Source organism: Pelophylax lessonae (assembly GCF_965119305.1).
Source record: "Pelophylax lessonae genome assembly, chromosome: 5".
Classification (NCBI taxonomy): Eukaryota; Metazoa; Chordata; class Amphibia; order Anura; family Ranidae; genus Pelophylax; species Pelophylax lessonae.
The window spans coordinates 183,846,697-183,863,485 of record NC_138772.1 but is presented as its reverse complement, the minus strand read 5'-3'; the positions used below and the strand labels follow the sequence as shown (position 1 = coordinate 183,863,485).

At 47.6% G+C, this 16,789-nt stretch overlaps 1 protein-coding gene across 2 annotated transcripts in view; it reads right to left on the bottom strand.

Annotated features, from left to right (window-relative positions):
• LARS2 (leucyl-tRNA synthetase 2, mitochondrial) overlaps positions 1-16,789 on the bottom strand; it is a 355,149-nt gene that overhangs the window by 257,614 nt on the left and 80,746 nt on the right. For both annotated transcript variants that reach the window (XM_082258151.1, XM_082258152.1), the window contains exon 4: positions 12,994-13,085. In XM_082258151.1, coding sequence (XP_082114277.1) covers positions 12,994-13,085 — 92 coding nt within the window. The remainder of the gene's footprint in view (positions 1-12,993; positions 13,086-16,789) is intronic.

Sequence of the window (16,789 nt, the reverse complement as noted above, 5' to 3'; positions counted from 1 at the left end):
GGGAGAGAAAACAACAAAAAAAAAGCATACAAATTGTGAGGCACTGTCTGGCAGGATTGTATATATATGTTTTGCCCTTACTCACTTATACTGGTCACTGGAAGTTCAATATGGCAACTCATGGCAAAGAACTCTCTTAGGATCTGAAAAAGAATTGTTGCTCTACATAAAGATGTATAGAGGAGAACAACACCGCTTAGGCTAGTCTATGTCTGCAATCCAAGGTGGGTGCTGAACCTCGGCTCGCCAACGCAAACAGCATACAAGAAGAAATTGGTTGCACACCACCAAACGATTGGATGAATAGGAGATTCTTTATTCACATATAGTTGCAAGGTACAGCAGGGTAGGATAAGTAGACGCGTTTCACATAAAATCTATGTGCTTGTTCTACATAAAGATGGCCTAGAGCTAGGCTATAAGAAGATTGCCAAGACCCTTAAACTGAGCTGCAGCACGGTGGCCAAGACCATACAGTGGTTTAACATGACAGGTTACACTCAGGAAAGGCCTCGCCATGGTTGACCAAAGAAGTTGAGTGCACATGCTCAGTGTCATATCCAGAGGTTGTCTTTGGGACGTATCAGTGCTCAGACCATACGCTGCACACTGCATCAAATTGGTCTGCATGGCTGTCGTCCCAGAAGGAAGCCTCTTCTAAAGATGATGCACAAGAAAGCCCACAAACAGTTTGCTTAAGACAAGCAGACAAAAGACATGGATTACTGGAATCATGTCCTGTGGTCTGATGAGACCATCATAAACAATCAGATGGTTCAGATGTTGTCAAGCGTGTGTGGCGGCAACCAGGTGAGGAGTACAAAGACAAGTGTGTCTTGCCTACAGTCAAGGATGGTGGTAAGATTCCATGGTCTGGGGCTGCATGAGGGCTGCCGGCACTGGGGAGCTACAGTTCACTGAGGAAACCATGAATGCCAACATGTACTGTGACATACTGAAGCAGAGTATGATCCCCTCCCTTTGGAGACTGGGCCACCATGATAATGACCACAAAGACACCTCCAAGATGACCACTGCCTTGCTAAAGAAGCTGAGGGTAAAGGTGATGGACTGGCCAAGCATGTCTCCAAACCTAAACCCTATTGAGCATCTGTGGGGCATCCTCAAATGGAAGATGGAGGAGCGCAAGTTGGACATTTTCACTTAGGGGGTGTACTCACTTTTGTTTTAGACATTAGCGGTTTAGACATTAATGGCTGTGTGTTGAGTTATTTTGAGGGGACAGAACATTTACACTGTTATACAAGCTGTACACTCACTACTTTACATTGTAGCAAAGTGTCCTTTCTTCAGTGTTGTCACATGAAAAGATATAATAAAATATTTACAAAAATGTGAGGGGTGTACTCACTTTTGTGAGATACTGTAAATGGCTTAGATCCTTTATCCTGTGTGCCGGAGGCACGAAAGGGCTGCCTGTGGGCTGTACAATAAGGCCCCCATCTATTACGTAGTGACTTGCCCTTGGAGGATTGAGGAAGAGTACTCTTACTACCTGTAAGCCCCTTGATCAGTTCATCCAATAAGGATCCAAACAAGCAGTCCCCTGTAAAGGGTAGCTCTGATAGAGCCTTTTTCTAAGCCTGATCCGCAGACATGCTTTTTAGCCAACCATGCGTCTAATAGCTACACCCACCACGTATACTCTGGCTACAAGAGGGGCTGCATCTAGCGACACATCGCATATTAAATAGTAGAGCTTGGACTATTTGGTCCGTTAGCTCTGCTAGGCCCAGAGGGAGCTGTTCTGTTTCTAGGTCACCTTTTTGTAACTTTGCCCATTCCGTTATGGTCTGGGACACCAGAGTGATTACGAAAATCAGTTTAAGTATTGAGCCTGCTATCACATGTAAGTGGCGGGACAGAGACTCAATCCTTCTATCCACAGGGTCTGTAAAGGCCGGGGACTCCTTCACCGATACCACAGTAGATTTGTTCAGTCTAGAGACCGGATGGTCCACCTTCGGTGGAACGGTCCATTTTGCGGATACCATGTCCGCCAATTGATATCGCCTCTTAAAATGCTTCAGCACCACTAACATCTATTTGAGGCGCCCCCTCTGGTCAGAGACAATTTTGTCAAAAAGTTCCGGACAAGGGAGAACCTTGCCCGACTTCTGGGATTTGCGAGTGCCAAATGACACCTGCGTCCCTGACGCTGCAGAATCATCCACCATTTATAGAGTTTCCTACAGGAGAGGAAGGGGAGGGCACAGGGCACTTTTTACTAGTGGTATTTTTTAAAACCAAATCCACTTTTGACTTCAGGTTTTCCAAAACCGCCATTAAGGCAGACAGGGGTTTGCGACCCAGAGGTCCTGCAACCGCAAGGAGGGGATCTGTAGGTGAAATTTGTTCCTAGGACTCCATTTGAACCCTGGAATAACGCAGTGTCACTTTAAGAAAACTGTGAAAAACAGACTCACACCACTGCACCAGCGGTACTACAAGTCCCAGCCGCTAGCACTGCAGATAGCAGGGTGAGAGAGAGAGAGACCTACAGAGACCCCAATAGACATACCACCATTCGAGAACAGGATCAGTCTGCTGTGCAGAGAAACTGATCTTCCCAGGAAGAGGAAGTACTTGGGTCATCACTGAGGTAAAGGCCTAGTTGCTCCCTGCTGTCTAGAGTTCGTGGACTCTGAGAAAATGGCCATCCAATGCATTCCTAAGGGGAAACCACAAAAACATGGCCGCCCATGCATTTAATTAGGAACTTCTGCAAAATGAGGCTGAATGATTCTACAGTAAAATAGCACACCCCCCCCCCCCCCCTCAGCATGCCATGTGGTCTCAGAGGTCCAGACGATTAGTGGCATCGGGGGTCCCCAGCAGGGACCCCCACCAGAATTACCGCCCCCAGCGGATGCGATAGAGCGTCATCGGCTCATCCACCCCCCGAGGACCCACATCGCTGACTGAGGTAGGGACCTCTATGATCGTGGGGAGGGAGGACTTGGGGGGGCCTGGTACATATTGAGAGGACAGGGGGAATGAGGGGTACCCAAGGGTCCAACCTTCCCAGGGAGGGGCCCACGTCCACCCCGAGACCGCCAGAGTTATAGGGGAACACTACTTACCATACCAATGACATCGGGTGGGCGCCACTCCAGACACACTACCTCTACACCCGGGGTGGGGGTGCTGATGGCCAAGGGGTATGCTGCGATTTAGGCCGAACTAGGTCGTGTGTGTCCCGGCGAGGTGTTTCACTCGTGGGCCAGCCCCTGTCCATTAGGGCTCTGTCGTGGCGAGGCCTATCGCTGGGCTATAACCTGCACCCGCTGGCTGGGCTGGGAGACCTTAAGGATCTAGGATATCCAGTCCAAAGCCCAGTTCGGCTGTTGATTCCAGTTCTGTCAGGAACAGAAGTAGCTAAAAAAACAGAATTTTTGTAAAATCTTACCGTAAAATTCCTTTCTCTGAGTCCTCTGACAGTCGCCGCCCCTCATATAGTCTTCACCAATGGGGTATTGACCTCTTCTCCACAGGAGTAAGGTAGGCAGAAGATTTTGTTAAAAACACAAAACTTTGCATAGACACACCTACAGGGGGCTGTCCCTCTGGTCCAATACCCCTGCTAGCCTCATTCCCAATTCAGTTTGGTAGCAAGCAGTAGATAGTCCATGAACCCCAAAAGAGGGGCGGGGGCGGCGACTGTCAGAGGACTCAGAGAAAGGAATTTTACGGTAAGATTTTACAAAAATTCAGTTTTCTCTTACGTCCTCTGACAGTCGCCGCCCCTCATATAGTCTTCACCAATGGGATGTCCCAAAGCAGTGTAGACATGAGGGGTGGGAAACGCAACCGTCTCAAGGTAACAAAGCACCCAAGGTCAGATAAAGGAACCTTATCTGAACCAGAAATGTAACCCACTGGGTAACAGGAAAGCTCAAGAGGAGCGAACAAACCCAGGAAGGTAAAATAACCAAGGGGGAAAAAACCCCCACAGGAGTGGACAGGCTAAAAACACCATGTCTCCCCCAAAGTACTGCCGCACACAGAACTTTGCGGCCAAAGGAGGCATCTGCCGATGCCAAAACATCAAGTTAGTAAACTCAGTAAAGGTGTGCAGGGATGACCAGGTCGCCGCATTGCACATCCGGGACACCGACGCCTGATGGCGAAAGGCCCAAAATGCACCCTCCGCTCCAAGTGACAAGATAGGACCACCAACTCTGACACATTGCAAGCAGATGTGATCGCCACCAGCAGGGCAACTTTCCATGACAGTGCAAGCAGAGGAAGCTCCCGGATGTTCTCAAAGGGAGGACATTGCAAAACGACAGAACCAAATTCAAGTCCCAAGGGGTTAAGGGCGCCCCCCGAGGGGGCCAAATGACGCACCCCTTGAATAAATGTGTGGATCAAAGAATTTGACGCCAAAGGGCACTGGAAAGAATGGCCAGCGCAGATAACTGACCCTCAACAGTGGGCAGTGCAAGACATAGGTCCACACCGGATTGCAGGAAGGCTAACGCCCTTGCCACCGAAAAGTAGCGAGGATGGAAACCCCGCGATTCGCACCAAGCGAAGCAAGCCTACCAGGTAGGAGTGACCTCCGACGAGAGACCCCAATCTCTCAAGATCTGTCTGTTAACAGTCGCGCCGTCAAGGCCAGCGACCATAAAGCAGGATGGAAGAACAACCCCCGGAGACAACAGATCGTCTCGTAAGGGGAGCTGCCAGGGAGGCTCGACGACCATTTGCATGACGTCCGTGTATCAAGACCGGCGTGGCCTGTCCGGGCCCCCAGGACCACCAACCTCGGTACCGAGACCAACCTGCGAAGGAACCGTGACAACAACTGGATCGGGGGGGAAGGCATAAATTAGGCGAGGCAGCTGCCAGAGGATCGCGTGTTCTTGCCACGGGCCTTCCCACCTAGTTGTTTAGAGGAGGCACGCCATTGCGCACACAGTATCTGAAAACACCTCCGGGTATAGGGACCATTCTCCCTGGTCTGGGGTCCGGCGACTCCGATAGTCAGCCTGCCAGTGTGCCATACCCGGAATGTGAAATGCCGAAAGCGCCGAGACCCAAGTCTCGGCTCAAGGCAAAATCTTGGCCACTTCCTTGGCCTCCCGGGCACTCCTGGTGCTCCTTTGGTGATTGATGTACGCCACCGTAGTGGTGTAGTCCGCCTGCACCCGCACAGGGTGGCCCTGAAGACGATCCCTCCAACGGAGCAAACGGAGTCTGATCGTTCTCAGTTCCCAGGCATGTATCGGTAGGGAGGACTCCTCCTCCAACCAAGTGCCCTGGGCAGACAAGTTGCCCAGGACGCCACCCCAGCCCGACAGGCTGGAGACCGTGGTGAGCACCTTTCAAAACAACGGCCGGAAGGATTTCCCTTCCGTCAGAGCCGGAGACTGGAGCCACCACAGAAGGTCCACTCTGACCCAGTGACTCAAAGATATCCTCCTGTCCAATGACTGAGGATGCCTGTCCCACCTGGCTAAGATCTCCGCTTGCAGAGATCGCATGTGGAACTGTGCAAATGGGACCACCTTGAAGGCTGACACCATCAACCCTAGGGACTGCATGCGGGTCCTGAGTGACGAGGATTCATTGTCCCTGAGGGACCTGACACGTTCAGCAGAGTCCGGAGTATGTCCTCCAGCAGGAAAACTCTCGCATGGGCGGAGTCCACAACCATTCCCAGATAAGGGAGACGAACAGAAAGGAGAAATGTCGACTTCTGTAAGTTGATGGCCCACCCGAACCCCTGGAGCTTCTGAACCGTGGTTGACAGATTGCGCAACAGAGTTGAGCTGGAACTCGACCTTAACAGGAGATCGTCCAGATATACAAGGATTACGATCCCCTGCGCCCGCAACAGGGCCAGAACAGGATCCAAAGCTTTGGGAAACACCATTGGAGCCGAAGCAAGACCGAAAAAGATAACGCCACGAACTGATAGCGCTCCTCCGTGATTGCAAATCGGAGGTACCTCTGATGACCTTTGAATACAAGGATGTGTAGAAACGCATCCTTGAGGTCGATAAAAGCCAGGAATCTCCCGGGCTCAGAGAGGCCACCACCGATCAGAGGGTTTCCATACGGAATGCTTGAACCCGCACAAAGCGGTTTAGAAACTGTAGGTCCAGAATTGGACACACCTTGCCCACCTTTCAGGGCACCGTGAACAGATTCAAGTAAACACCCCCGAAAACCTGTCCCGATGTAACACTGGGAAGATCACCCCCTGTGCGAGGAGACCCTGAACCGCCCGTTGGAGATCTTAGAAATGGGGTCAAATGAAGATTTGAGAGAAAGAATCTGTCTGCTGGGCGCGATCGAAATTCCATCTTGTATCCCGACCGAATGAGTCCCTGAACCGATCTGTCCTGAATGGCGGACGGGGCTGCCGTGCCAGTGTGGGCCCTATCGCCCAAGGCTGCTTCTGGCCACCAGAAACCTGAATTAGGATTCGCCCATGTCATGTGCCTGAAAGGCACGAAAGGACCCCTGGTTAGGTTTAAAGGAAGAGTCCCGCTTACCGCGGAAAATTTACCTTTGGACACATGGGGCAGCAGAGTCCTCTTTACCCCCAGTGACCCCCTTCACCAACCCATCCAGGGGGTCCCCAAAAAGGCGATTCCCTGCATAAGGGATGTCAGACACCGTCTCCCTGGAAGTCTGGTCGGCCGACCAGCTCTTCGGCCACACAAGGCGATGGATTATCACTGCGACAGCAAATAAGCGTAAGGCTAAAGGGGCCTCATCCAAGGCCGCATCACACAGGCATAAAAAAACCACCTGACAATGTGGTCCACCATCTCCAAAGTAGCAGGAGGGGCGGAATCAGCCACAAGGGTGCATCTGAGCACCTTAGTCCACTCCACCACAGCCTGAGAGACCATCACTGAGGCGAACACGGGCTTCAGCAAGGAACCTGCCACCACATAGGAGTGACGGGCAAGAGATACCACCCGCCTAACCGCCGAGTCTCCAAGCACCGGATAAGCCTCCATGGGCATCAGAGTGGCCTTGTGTAATCTGGATACCGTGTGGACCACCGTAGGGGCCACAGTCCAGTGCGAATCCGTTGGAGACGCAAAAGGACAACGGTACGGAAACCGCTTAGGTACCACAAAGGTGCGCTTTAAATTGCACCATTGTTCGTTCACCGTTTCGTGAAACTCAGCGGGACAGGGAAATACCTGACTCGCTTTCTGGGTTTTCTGCGGGTCCCAAAAGATGACGGCGGATTGGGCTCATCCTCTAAGTGTAATGTATGCGTAACAGAACTAAGAAGTGCAGACATAGCAGCTCCTTCTTTGGCCGACTCAGCGGGAGAATCATCCCCCTCATTGTCCTCCACCACCTCCCCGTCTGAATGAGAAGACTGAGACATGGGCCACACAGTCCGTGGCAACCATATCTAGCTCAGAATCAGAAGACTGAAACAGTCTGGGCCGTGTTCTAGCGGTCCGCTCCGACATCAACAGATCCACTTAGACGCCAAAGTCGCAAGTGCACAGTAAAGGAGCCCATGGCAGAGAATTCAGGCGTACCCTATGCCTCCACCAGAGCTGGGGGGAATTTGCTGTCCTGGGACTCCATACCCACTGATAAAAAACGTGTATGGCGCTGCCCCTTTAATACAAGTGACAGCAGTGGTTCCACCGCAATGCACCGCAACAATGACAAGTCTATAGTGCTAAGGCACCTATACAACGCTGCCAGCAAGGTAGTACCCCAAAAAAACCAGCAGAGGCCCAACAGCAGCCTGAACTAACCAAAAATGGCCGCCAATAGAATGTAATGGGGAGGCTTCGGGAAAATGGCCACCGAGCCCTGCATAAAACACAGTGCCACACGCAAGATAGCGGCCGAAGGACGCAAATTACACTATAAAATGGCTGCTGACTGCCCTGAACTGAAGCCAGGGCAGACTGCCCACATCCAAAATGGCGGCCCCACGAATCTTACAACGCGGCGGCCCCCAACAACCATGTCCGTACCCCAAAGTGACACACACACTCCCAAGAGGCTCAGGGACCCCCGCACATCCCCCACAGCGCGGTATGACCGCAGATAGCACCCCAGCAGGGACCGTGAGGGAGACACAGGGACCACACGGACAGACATGAGGGGAAGCACACAGACTCTACACAGACTGCCATCCCCAGGAGAGAAGGCCCCACACACACACCCCCAGCATACGTCACAGACAGAGGGGGTAGCATGGTACTCACCGATCCATGTGATTTTGTGGGTGCCACTCTGCGACGGGAAGCCTCCCACCCCGGGTGGTGGGGGTGCCGTCAGCCAAAAACAGGATGTTTGCCACACACGGCATATCCTTGCGAAGTGGCCACTTCGCGGGCTTTGTCCCTGAGGACAGGGACAGGTCGTTTGCGAGGCCAGGCCGTAGGCATAGCCTGCTAAACGCTCGATGGCGGGCTGGGATTCCGTAAGGCTCTAGTACAACCAGTCCGATTCCCAGCTCTGCAAACGCTGTAGTCTTACGAAGTCTAATCTAACTAAGCGCAGGAACAAATAAAAAGCTAGTAGTGCAAAGAAAAAACACACTTAGCAGAAAATAAAATATAATAAAACAGAGAAAAAGGCTGAGACTGTAGCCCCAGCACAGGGAAGCCTGCCTACTCCTAAGCTAGGCAAAAGACAAACTGAATTGGGAATGAGGCTAGCCGGGGGTATTGGACCAGAGGGACAGCCCCCTGTAGGTGTGTCTATGCAAAGTTTTGTGTTTTTAACAAAATCTTCTGCCTAGCTTACACCTGTGGATAAAAGGTCAATACCCCATTGGTGAAGACTATATGAGGGGTGGCGACTGTCAGAGGACGTAAGAGAAATTACATTTTTAACAAAGGTTCCCTTTAAAGTAAAAAAAGACAAGCGAAGACTGAAGTGCCACCTGGGAACTAGGTCCTGCTCCTAAACTAGGCAGAAACAAACTGAATCCTATAGCAGAGTGAGTGGGTGTATGCCTGCAGGGATGGCCCCATAGGCTTGGTAAAGATTTTTCCTGCCTAGTGTCCTACTCCTGTAGGGGGCAGAAGAATATGGAGCTGTGTTTGTCAATGAACGATACAGAAATATAAATATAGTTGATCACATGTGCAGCATAATGGTAACTGCAGATCCAACAGAGGCGCAGATGGCAGCTTTCTAGGTTGCAAAGGATAAAAGGGTTTAGTTCCTCTTTAACTGCTTCCCATCCGTCCACTGCACATAAATGGCCAAATGGGAGCTTCCCTGTTCTGGCTGGATGTACCTGTATGTCCTGTCGGAATATGGGCCGTGCAGCAGCAGGATCCTGTGGTGGCTGTGTCCTTCTGACACAACACATCACAGATCGGGACATGGGCGCTGTGACTGGCTCTCCTAATCACGTGAAGGCTGTGTCCAATCACAGCCATCACACAGTATAAGCAGAGACAGGTATCTCTGAGATGGCTCTCCCTGCTGAGCTTGGTGAGAGCTCAGTGTGGGGGGGAGGGGCAGGGGATGCTGTAGCTGTGACAATTCTATGTGTAACTAATGATTTTAGGGTCTGTTAGTCTCCGTTCACACTATGTCGGATCCGACTTCGGGGCGACCTGTGAAGTCTCGTGCAGCGCGACTTTGGCGCGACTTGCATGGACTTCATAAAATGAATGTCTATGCAAGTCGCTCCAGGTCGCCCCGAAGTAGTACAGGACCCTTTTTCGAAGTCGGAGCGACTTGTGTCGCTCCTATTAGAACGGCTCCTGTACTACACTATGGGACGCGACGGTGCGTGACTTGTCAGGCTGACCAAGTCGCCTGACAAGTCGTACCTGTGTGAATGGAGACTTACACAGAGATCACACAAACTGCAGCCATCCTCAGGCAGTACACGAAGCACCATCTGTCCCTGTCCAAGTGTCCTATGAACATCTGTACCATTGTACCAGTGCACAAAAAATCGGTCACAGTGTAACAGGGTCCTATCAACATCTTTCACATGTCCCAGTGTCCTATCAACATCTGTCATAGTGTACCAGTGTCACATCAACATCTGCAATACTGTAGTGTTCCATTGCAACATTAACATCTGTCCGTGTCTGCCGGTGGATGATCAACATTTGTCACAGTTTACAAGTGTGCAAACACGTCTGTCAGTGTACAAGTGCACAAAAACATCTGTCAACGTAACAGTGTCCCACCAATAGATAAATAAAACATTTAAAGCACCTCTGTCCCCACATGCAAAGGCAAACGCACACACGTTCTGGCACCAGACCTCCTGTGTAACCCTAAGCTGGTAACCAATAAAGGGTTATAAAGCGTGGCCTTTGGGGATTTTCAAATATTCAAGTTTGGCACCATTTCATAAAAGTAAGCAATTTTAAAGTGTGACATGTTTGGTGTCTATTTACCCGGCGCAACACTATAGTTTAGATTTTACCAAATAATTGGGCATTATAATGTCTTCTTTGTGTGCATTGAAAAGTGTATTTATGCATTGGTGTGTAAAAGTGCATTAAAAAAAACGCTGCACAAATACCATGTGACATAAAAATTTGCAAAACCCACGATTTTATTCTCTAGCGCCTCTGCTACATAACAGTTATCATATTTGGGGACTCTAAGTAATTTTTCAGCAAAAATACAGATTTTTTATTTGTAAATAAAAAGTGACACAAGAAGGCCTGGTGTAAAGTGGATAATGCCTGAAGGTGCTCCTTGGATACTGGGCCTCTCTAAGTGGCTAAGCTGTGAAAAAGTGACTTTAAAGTCAAACATAGAGGCATATACACAGTGGTAAATGACAGCTCACTCCTTCCCTCCTCCTACATGCCCACTAACCAGCTAAACACAATAGGGGTGGGATATTACATCTTGATTGATGGTGGCTTCACTTCACGTTTATTCTAAGACACAGGCTGGAGGGGCGTGACAACCTGTGACTTGCAGAAATCCACCCACCCACACCTTGGTATTGCAAAAAATAATAATAAAGATTTCTATTCAAATACATATAAAACAGTAGACTGAAATTAATTAATTATTTTTACTCTGTATTCCATAGGCTGTTTTTTTTTTTTTTTTTTGTAACCAGCAGCAGAGGACTAAAAGTTCCTCCTGCAACTATTTTACTACAGACTTAGAAAGAGCTGGGTCACGTGACAGCTGTATATCAGTTAGGACAAGATGGGATTTTTGTACTTATCGTAAAATCCATTTCTCTGATTTAACTGACGGACACAGCTGTCCGTATTCAGAACTAGAGGGTTATATTGCCCCCTACAGGAGTAGGACACTAGGCAGAAAAAAGACTTGGCTACGCCTATGGGCAGTCCTAGGTGGTATATATATATATATAAGACTACAGACCTTCAGTTTAGTAACAAGCAGTGTCAGAAGTATCAAAACTCCATAGAGGGGTGGGTGTGGTGTCAGTCAATGAACTCAGAAATGGATGTACAAAAGTTTAATTTTCTCTTTCATTCAGCTCTCTATATTCAGAACCATAGTGACGTCCCCAAGCAGCGCCAAACATGAGGGATAGGACAACAAAAAAAACACAATAGCCGACCAGGTAAACAGGAACTCAACAAAAAACAACTGGAGCCCAACCCCATAACAATACACCCCCAAAGAGGGAACAGGCGCTCTAAACAGCAACCTGCAAAACCTTGCGGCCAAAGGAAGCATCCGCAGATGCCAACACATCCACGTTGTAGAATTTAGTGAAAGTGTGACCACGCGGCCGCCTTGCAAACTTACGCCACTGACGCCTGATGACGGAAGGCCCTAGAAGCATTAAGCGCCTGAGTAGAGTGCACAGTTACAGGGAACAGAGGAACTTGAACCTGGTACAGTGCAGCACACCATCCCCTACCATTTGCCAACCAACCACGCTGCCCCAGAGGGGGGGTTGGGTGGGGTGGGTATATCAAGATGGCCCACAGAGACCACCAAACAAAAGGGGGGTCTGGGGGGAACCTGCAGATCTGACTGTCTCATGTACACCCCAAACCACATCCAGGGGGGAGAGAGGGGAATGCTACTTACCATACCAGGAACCAGGTAGGCACCACTCCAGACAGAACCTCCTCACCATCGAAATAGGGGGCTGTTAGCCAGGAGGAATGCTGCGACTCAGGCCAAGATCCGAAGATCCGGTTGTATGCGACCTCGCAAGACGTTTAAATCACAGGCCAGCCCCTGTCCAGTGGGGCTATGTTGCAGCCGACCCAGAGTGGATCTCTGGTCTTCGCGTGCTCCCTGGCCAGACTGGGGGGATCACTGGATCTAGCTATCCAGCTCATCACACAGTTTGGCAGCTGATGTGGATCTCACAGGAAAAAAACGGGAGAGAAAAAAATGCCATGTAAAAAGAAAGAATGCCAGGACCATAGATCCCGGCAGGGAACTTGGTCCTTACTCCTGACTAGGCAAAAAAAAAAAAAACTGAAGGCCTACAGCAGAAAGGAGGATGTAAACCACCTTGGACTGCCCATAGGCGTAGCCAAGTCTTTTTCTGCCTAGTGTCCTACTCCCGTAGGGGGCAATATAACCCTATGGTTCTGAATATGGAGAGCAGTGTCCGTCAATAAACGAAAAAGAAAATATAAAAAAAAAAAAAAATCTAAATATTTACAGTGCCATCATCCACATATCGAAAAAGAAGGGATAATGTAAATTAAACATTTTGAGTTTTGTATCACTTTAAACCATATAATGCCATGAGTCCTTGAGGTACCAATAGACATAAAATGACACGTCTTCCAGTCTATCCTATTTTGATAGGATAGATCATGCAACAATAATCATTTACATGGATGGCAGTATATGTTCTTCAGTTATCTAATCTTTTTCTACCTGGAAACATATATAAATAGGAATATTTTAACAATACCAGTATATGCCCCCTCACAGTACTGTTTGCAATAAAGATTGGGAAATATTGCCCAGGTATGTCTGACCATTTTATGTCTATGGCTAAACAATAACAGGGACAGGTCTTACCTTTGGGTCCACGTGTCCGGATTTAAACCACGTTCAATGGCTGCATTTTCTGCAGGCAGTCCAAAGGCATCCCAGCCCATTGGGTTAATGACCTGAATAATACAAAAAATATATAGGAATACTTGCTCACCATATTATATACATGTAAAAAGAGGAAAAATTGCATCAAGAAGATACACTTTCTCACAAAAACTTTTTAATGGACTTTCTATGTCCTGTAGCTGGCCGCATGCTAAATATTGAAGTCTCCGTCACAGTTTTTTTCTTTTTTTTTTTTAATATGCTCATCCATGTTGAGCAACATTTCAGCAAGTAATCAAATAGTTTTCTTCACTCTGTTGGGGTTTCAGATAATACTGAACATTTTATAGATACCGAAAGAGTAAACTTTTTAAAATGTGATTTCAAAAGACAAACAGATCCTGCTGGTCCAAGGTTGCTCCTCAGGACTACTGGTATAACCAGTAAAGGTATATGGGGTAATTTAAAGGTGAAATCAAGAATATATATAGCTGGGAGACAGAGGTAGACAAGCGCCGTTGAAATCTATGGTTCTTTAAGGTGCAGGGGCAAACAGGAGAAGTTGTGGTGCTGGATATGACTTTTATGTTTCTGTAAGCTTATTCAATCACATAATACCTAGTAATCCTGCCAGTCAATGACTCTTCCAATGCTATTTAGCCTGCAGTGATGATTGAAAGGGGGATGGCTGCTGGAACATGTTCCACCCTAAATACAGGTGAAACATGTTCCAAAAGGTGAACTTATCCTTTAGGCCTAGTACAGACGATCAGAAAATTGGACAAAAAAATACCGCTCTCAAAGGGATCGTACGATAATTTGAACTTTAGTACACAGTTTTCAAGAGCCGATCATGACAGTTCATCCGAAATTATCTGAAGGGAGAAATACAACATTTCTCTCGTACGATACCAAAACTTACTATTTTGGCGTAATCAGTACAGTATTTGTCCAAAAAAACAAAAAAAAATGGAAGAGCTAGACTATGCATGCTCAGAAACTAAATACATTACAATACATCACATCACTTTTGAAGTTGTATTCTGTCTAAGGCCCCTTTCACACTTGTGTGACTTGCCCTGCGATTTGGGACTGCAAAGGCACGACAAGTCGTACTTCATGATTTCAAATGAGTACTGTTCATATCTGTGCGACTTCAAGTTGCAACGACTTCAAAGTAGTCTCTGCATTACTTTTGGTGCTTTTCCACTGCATGGTACGGATCGGTTTGGCGCTTTTCCACTGCATGGTACGTGTTCGAACGGTTCGGTTTGGTACAGCGGCACTTTTCCACTACATGGTACGGCTCGCTTAAACAGTACCACCTCGGTTGGGGTTCCAAGCAGGCCGTACCGATACCATATCCCACAATCCTTTGCATGCAGCATTGATTGTCACTACTAGCCACTGATTGGTCAGAGAATCGTTGTAATACCAGACACTTACTACTTAGTGGAAAAGCAAACCGAGCTGAGTAGAGCCTATACAGTGCTGAAAGGTGCCGACTCGTACCACGCAGTGGAAAAGCGAACGGAGCCGAGCTGGGCCAAGCAGTGCCGTGTGGAGCCGAGCCGGTACTTGCATTGGAAAGTGCCAATAGATGCGTTTTGAGGTCCATAGACATAGGCATTGTTTCAAGTCCAGTCAAAATTGTGGCAAGATCGCGCGACTTTTAGGTCGCACAAGTGTGAAAGGGGCCTAACAAGAATTTTCGGTACTTTAGGGACCTCTTAATTTTCGATATGAGACTAGCATGCAAAAAAAAAAAAAACAGATGATCATTGAACGGATATTCTTGTGTGCGAGTCCTAACATACAGTCCCTTGCAAAAGTATTCACCCCCTTGGCAGCTTTTCATGTTTTGTTGCCTCACAACCTGGAATTAACATGGATTGTTTGAGGATTTGCATCATTTAATTTACAGAACATGCCCACAACATTGAAGATGTTTTTTTTTTTTTTATTGTGAAGCAAACAACAAATAGGACAAAATAACAGAAAAAGTCAATGTGCATAACTATTCTACCCCCCTAAAATCAGAGCCACCTTTTGCGGCAATCACAGCTCCAAGTTGCTTTGGATAAGTCTCTATGAGCTTGCCACATCTTACCACTGGGATTTTTGCCCATTCCTCCTTGCAAAACTGCTCCAGCTCCTTCACGTTGGATGGTTTGCGCTTGTGAACAGCAATCTTTAAGTCTGACCACAGATTTTCCATTGGATTGAGGTCTGGACTTTGACTAGGCCATCCCAACACATTTACGTGTTTCCCTCTTAAACCACTCAAGTGTTGCTTTAGCAGTGTGTTTGGGGTCATTGTCCTGCTGGAAGGTGAACCTCTGTCCCAGCCTCAAATCACGCACAGAGTGGTACAAGTTTAGCTCCAGAATGTCCTTGTATTTAGCACCATCAATCTTTCCCTCAACTCTGACCAGTTTCCCAGTCCCGGCTGCTGAAAAGATCCCCACAGCATGATGCTGCCACCACCATGTTTCACTGTGGGGATGGTGTTCTTTGGGTGATGTATTGGGTTTGCGCCAGACATAGCGTTTTCTTTGATGGCCGAAAAGTTCAATTTGAGTCTCATCAGACCAGAGCACCTTCCTCCATACATTTTGGGAGTCTCTCACATGCCTTTTCACAAACTCAAAACGTGCCATTTTGTTTTTTGCTGAAAGTAATGGCTTTCTTCTGGCCACTCTGCCTTAAAGCCCAACTCTACGAAGCGTACGGCTTATTGTGTATATATTTTTCTCATTTCACTGCACCTACTTAGACTATTGTGTTCTGATCCATCACATAAAATTCAGATTAACAAAACATTGAACCTAAGGCTGTAATGTCACAAGGGGGGTAAATACTTCTGCAAGGCACTGTACACTGAGGAGGAAGGTATTGACTATCACTGCTGATAATCCTCCCCATCTGCCGGAGCAAGAAGAAGGGATCTAAGAGGGCACCCTTTATCCAAAGAGAATGACATGGGGCAACCTCTTGGATCCCCTTTTTTAGGTTTCAGCAAGTAAAGTGGAAACCTCCACAGTCCCTACGACGACATAACCGGGGTAAAAATGATGATTACCGCTCTTCTAAAGGAATGAAACTACAAGGGGAGGGGGACCAAAGAAAATACAGAAAATTTAAATACTTTCTCAAAGTAAACAATGGCTAACCCACGGAACAAACCTATATCCACCAACTGATTGCCGGACCACAGCAAAACACAAGCATCAAAATCTGGTGCCAGCAAGAGGCTTAGTTTTTTCCTATACCCATTATGATTTCCATAAAACAGAACTTCACAAACATAATTTCAACTGAATAAATTAGTACATTTACAAAGTCTACTGCCTTTGCTGTTGTCATGGCAATAAGCTCTAAAGAAATATTTTTTAAAAAAGTGTGAACTCTTCCATTTCATACATAAAGAACAGTATTATGCTTTAACAAAACGTTACTAGGCTGTAAGGATCTTTTTTGTCTGAGACAGGTCTTGCTGGCTTCTAGCACCCGTTTTGTCACCCGTTTGAAAAGGGCAGGTGATGTCATGGCTTGAACACAAACACAGATCTAGCTTGGTGAGACCAGACGCCAGCTAGGCTTTCTTGCACATACAAAACAACCAATATGTTAAATTAAACTAAATTAGAGAACATGGACAGACTACTTTGCTTTACAAGATCAATATTTTCTTCCATTTAATAAGACAGAAAACCAGTCTTAATATCTTTACGGTCTTAAATATTTAATAAAAAATGCAATTCTCTATTAACTC